The 5,621-nt window shown below is 32.5% G+C and overlaps 1 protein-coding gene across 1 annotated transcript in view; it reads left to right on the plus strand.

Annotated features, from left to right (window-relative positions):
• The first annotated feature begins 5,145 nt into the window (after positions 1-5,145).
• The window catches only part of LOC127831297 (kynurenine formamidase-like), a 17,431-nt gene continuing 16,955 nt past the window's right edge, over positions 5,146-5,621 (plus strand). Inside the window, exon 1 of the mRNA XM_052356269.1 lies at positions 5,146-5,221. Within this exon, the coding sequence (XP_052212229.1) occupies positions 5,146-5,221 (76 nt within the window). The remainder of the gene's footprint in view (positions 5,222-5,621) is intronic.

The following is a 5,621-nucleotide window of genomic DNA, read 5'->3' on the forward strand; positions in this document are numbered from 1 at the left end:
AGAAAACCTTCTTTAACATACCCACAGTTAGCTGGTTTGGAATATTCTGTCCGTGCATTATAACATTTCTTCTGAGCTGCTAATGAGGAAAATGCATAGTTGACTGTTGATTGTCATTATAATATATATTTATTATGTACATTTACATAACGTGAAAGTTCAACGCTAAAAACATGTATTGTATTAACTCTTCGTGTCATATATTCATTACTATTTATATTGCAAAGAATCAGTTGAAAAGACTAACACCGTAATATCATACATATATACAACATAATCATACGATTTAAGTGTAATGCTGTTTGAAGTATACCAGTCTGGGTAACTTACCAGAATCAGCAGATGTTTACAACTAAAACAATCCGTCGCTACATTTCTCTGCGTGAACACGTCCTAAACAAATGAATAAGAACTGTCAAATTAACTGTCCAATACAATCCATCTGTACACGCTTAATCAACTCGCCGCAACAGGTAAGGCATCCAGAGACAAATGAATATTAAAAGCAAGACCATGTTTACGGCTCTGCACGAGGATTTAACCGATATCGGTTTGCGGTCCTTTTGCTTTGTGTCGTTTCATGCTAACATTGTTTTAAAATATTATGATTATAAATATTAATAGGTGGTATGTTTCTATTCATTAGTGTATCGATATTCGATTTCTTTCGTTCTGCTACTATTATTTATACTACAACTAATGATAAGTATACTTCTACTACTACTACTACTACTACTACTACTACTACTACTACTACTACTACTACTACTACTACTACTACTACTACTACAACTACTACTACTACTACTACTACTACTACTTCTACTATTACTACTACTACTACTACTACTACTACTACTACTACTACTACTACTACTACTACTACTACTACTACTACTACTACTACTACTACTACTACTACTACTACTACTACTACTACTACTACTACTACTACTACTACTACTACTACTACTACTACTACTACTACTACTACTACTACTACTACTACTACTACTACTACTACTACTACTACTACTACTACTACTACTACTACTACTACTACTACTACTACTACTACTACTTCTATCAAGGCCTTATCGATTCCTTTATTTGGTTTAACAAGTACCGTGCATCTTAAGAACTAGTCCAGAGTTGGAAACATACCGCCTTAGAAACTTCATGTAAACTCATAATTATTTATAGGTACAAATTGCATTACGTTGTGTGTTATGCTTGCATACTTTCGACTTTATGCTTAAGAGAATGTTCAATTAAAAAACTATAAAAATTAAAGACAGCGCTTTCATTTAATTATTACGCAACCATTATTAAAACGCATTCGAAATTGACGGATTTTGTGAAACCGAACATGGTTCTCAAGCGTCTGCAATCTTGTTCCGTTTGTAACGGATAATAACCTCTCGCTGCTCCCAAATGACGGTTTTTATAATATAGAAATCAATGGGTTTTCGGTTAACACTAATATCGAATAACTCCTCCGAAACAAGGCGTTCCACAGAGAATGCGCTAGCTTCATTAAACTGTTTTTGTTTTGAGACAACGGTATAGCCTCTATATACATACACCACAAGCTAGCGCGGATCTAAGCAGACCATTAATAAAAAACCAAGCGACCATTCTTAATGAAACGTCATTGAGACATTCAATAGTTTATCTTGTGATTGATTTGACATTTAAATTCAATACTAAAACTTTACACTGACTGTTTTTGAAGCTGTTAACACGCTTTAATTATTAGGAACAAAACTGTCGATACTCCATTACTCGACAGTTATGCTGGTCAAGCTTAGTAATACCTTATCTAGTTACCTCTTTTCAATTATATCTAATTGATGCTTATATGGTTTTGTTTTCGTTTCGCATTTTACCCTGTGCCTGGCAGCTTTTACGTAGCTTATCTTGCTTTATTGGTTGGTTGTAGAAACACCTATGCTAAGTTAAGCAAACAATCACAGAGTTTTAGTGATATGCACATACCATGTTCAATTGCGTTAACTTTTTTTATGTGACATCGTCTTAGTGAGTACTGTATATCTAAGCTATATATTTGTTTAAAAAGCTGCAATGATGGTATCCAAAAAATACAATATGTTTCTACGTTTCTCTTTTTCTAAATATCAAATTATTCTTCAATCACTACTTGAGACGTAAACTGTGCAACAATTCATCGATCCGCCAGAACACTTGAGTAACTTATCTTTAGAGCAGTTTATGTGGCATGTGAAGTGAAAAGGTATTGAACGGTAATTACTGTAATATGTTTATGTATAATACGCTGGAACCGTACAGTGTAAGTCGATAATGTCTACTACAAATATGGATACCTTACAAGTGCGAAGAATTCATTATATATATTGACAGGGTTGATGTGCATATAATGCTATACATATAACATTCGAATACAATCATTTATAGATTTGAAACTCAATTTAAACATATATTTTTGAAGAATATGCAGTTAATGACTTGTTGACTGTAAGAGCACAATTGACGCATTTGTAATTAAGTATGGTGACTGGTCCGTATCAATGAATTCGATTTGTAGTTACTCGTGTAACCGTTTAAAATTAAAATCTCAAATAACTGCCGTAAACAGCGAGATCAATTAACCTTTACATAAGTGTGCACATTCTTCCCCTAATTTAGCTGTTGTATGAGACAATATGTTTGGTGAGTTGTTCTACACAACTATTGAGGCTAACGTGACTCGTTTTTGTACAGGTATTGACACATCCATAGTTCACAAATCGACAAGAAAACAAACGAATCAATATATCAGTCCAATAAATGTGGCGTGTAACACGTTTGCTAAAACTTGTTTGTTCCTACTATTCTTGCGAGTAAAGTTCGCTGAAAATCGCATGTATAATTATAATTTAGGGTTATTATCTGAACTATTTAAAGGGGCCTTTTCTAGTTTAGGTAAATTGACAAAATAAAAAGATGTTTCAAATTTTGATATTGTGAGGAAACAATAATAATGTTCATTTACATGCTCTAAAATAGCCACTGTATGCATTCTTTCGACGATTTAAAAACATGAAAATTATAAAGCGTTGCAACGCGAAACGATGAATAATTTAGAGTTCTGTTGTTTTCGTTATATTTTGTGAAATTACGAGGATCGCTTATTTGAATTATAAAAAACATCATTCGTTGCATGAGCAGCGTTGGCCGATTGGTATAATTTGTTGACTTTTTACTCCAGGACTCCAGGGATCAGTGGTTCGAGCCCTGTTGAGGGTTACTTATTTATTTTCTTAAATGTTATTCTTGATTTTACTGGAGCTTTTTAGATCCAATGTTTACATTTATTAATATTAAGCATTTAATTACAAATTTCCATGAATGCCAAAATCTGTGAAACCGCCCCTTTAAGGCTCAATAATCGTCCAGTTGTAAATGTTTTCCGAGTGTTAAAGGGACTGTCAGCCACAACGACGAAGAAAAGAATAGTTGTAAAATACCGTATTTTTTACAATTATTAGTTTATATTGATTAACATATCACGACTGGTATATTGCATAACTTTCAAAAAATTGTTCAGTTTTAAATTTTCAGTATATTTTGTAATAATTTTACTGAGTATGTCTACTAAGTAACTACCAGTTAACTATAAATAATGCCAGTAGATTGATCATCATCGTCACGTGGTAAACCAAGTATATATATATATATATAATTTCGCGATGTACTTTCGATTTCACATCGCGAAAGTTTATTACCGAATATACTGAAAATATGAACTTAAAGTAATGTAACATACCAGTCGTGATATTTTAATCAATTTAAACTAATAATTGTAAAAAAATGCGGTATAATTTTAGAACTTTTCTTTTTTCGTCATTCGTGGTCCCTTTAATACGAAAAGTACTCAGGCACTCAACGACTGCTTTTGAAAGTGAGTATGCATGCTTTTTATATGTGTCAAATGCAATATATTGATAAATTATGTTGCGATAACAACATAAAATAGGCAAGAAAAATTATACATTGAAGACGAATTTCATAAAATGCAGCAAAGACAAATTAGCGCCCCGAGCCGATTGTGAAGATATTTCGTACATATTTTCCTATAATAACCAAAGTATTCGTCTTTATATTAGGATCGGAGTGAGTGTTCGTGTGTCGTTTGAATAGATATCGTTGCAGGAAATTATAATGATCCGTAAAACAAAATTATGTCTTTGAATCTGCACTTAACTTAATTTAGATTCACATCGTTCATGCATGATATACATGCTGGCACATTCGACTGACAGGCATTTTTGATTTCAGAATTCAAAACATGCCTTATTTTGCATTTGTCGACACATGTTCTTCTTAACTTTTATTGTAATTCATATTGAAATATATGTATAATAAGTTTTTTTTACACATTTGATATAAGTTCATAAATATTTGACAAAATCGTGCATACCCACTTTAAAAAGGTTGATCAGTATACATCACAGAAGTATATGATTCACAAACTCGGCCTTCGGCCGCTTGAATCCAAAATAGTGCCATTGAGTAAAATCAATTCAAATAACATACAACAGGTTTGGACAATGTAAGTCGCCATATATATAACGTGGTTTATTAACCATGTCAGGAATTTAAAGTAACCAACTGATTTATGGAAACTGATGCAATCGTCTGTGTATGTCGTTTAGTAAATGTATAATATAATATAGTATTAATATGCAAACATGATTTATAGAATGTTTCAGCCGAACATAACATTTGTGCATCAGCTGATTATCGAGAGTATATTTACCCAATTGTCCACCACATGAAAACATGTACCTGTGCACAACGTTGGACATATTAAACATTTTTATCAGAATATTATAAGTTCTTTAAGATTTGCGTTTTAATTTTTTGGTTATTTGCTATGAATATTGATTGATATACAATGTCAGTTGTGTGTCATCAATTACTACGTGTAAGCCTTTTCTGATAGTCATAATGCTACATTGTCAACCAACACACGTATTAATTGATCTTACAAACATATTATCTAACAATAATGATAATACATCAGTAATGATAATAAATCAATTACACAGTATGAACCAAGCGAACTGATAGGAATGTCCGTAAAGACCTGTGTATAAATGAATCACTATATTGTTTGGACGCATGGACAATGTCAATAAAAACACATACACACACGAACAACACTCGACATCCTTTCTCGATTGCAAGACTCTGAAAGGTAAAGCCACACGCCTTCAAATGAAAGTAAATTTAAGTTTAAAACGAAATATATTAAATCTATGCCAATTCGAATAAGCTGGTGGTTACAAGGTATAAATCCGTATTGTTTTGCGCTTAAACAGTTAAAATCGCGTTTGTCGAAAGGGACATATACATCTAGAAGTCCTACTTTCGGTTTTAAAAGCAGCGGTACCGTTTGAAAAAATCAAGCATGTGTTCAAAAATATACTTTAATTACAACATATGATGTAATGATAATACATCTGTATTTCAGTGCATGTCGTGTTAGCAAAATTAAGTATCAGATAACGATCGAATTGAGTTGTTGCTCATATCAGATTTCATCGAATGCTTGCAGTATTCTTACAGAGTTTTTGTGTATGAGAATGTGCGGCTCC

Source organism: Dreissena polymorpha, chromosome 5 (genome assembly GCF_020536995.1).
Source record: "Dreissena polymorpha isolate Duluth1 chromosome 5, UMN_Dpol_1.0, whole genome shotgun sequence".
NCBI lineage: Eukaryota > Metazoa > Mollusca > Bivalvia > Myida > Dreissenidae > Dreissena > Dreissena polymorpha.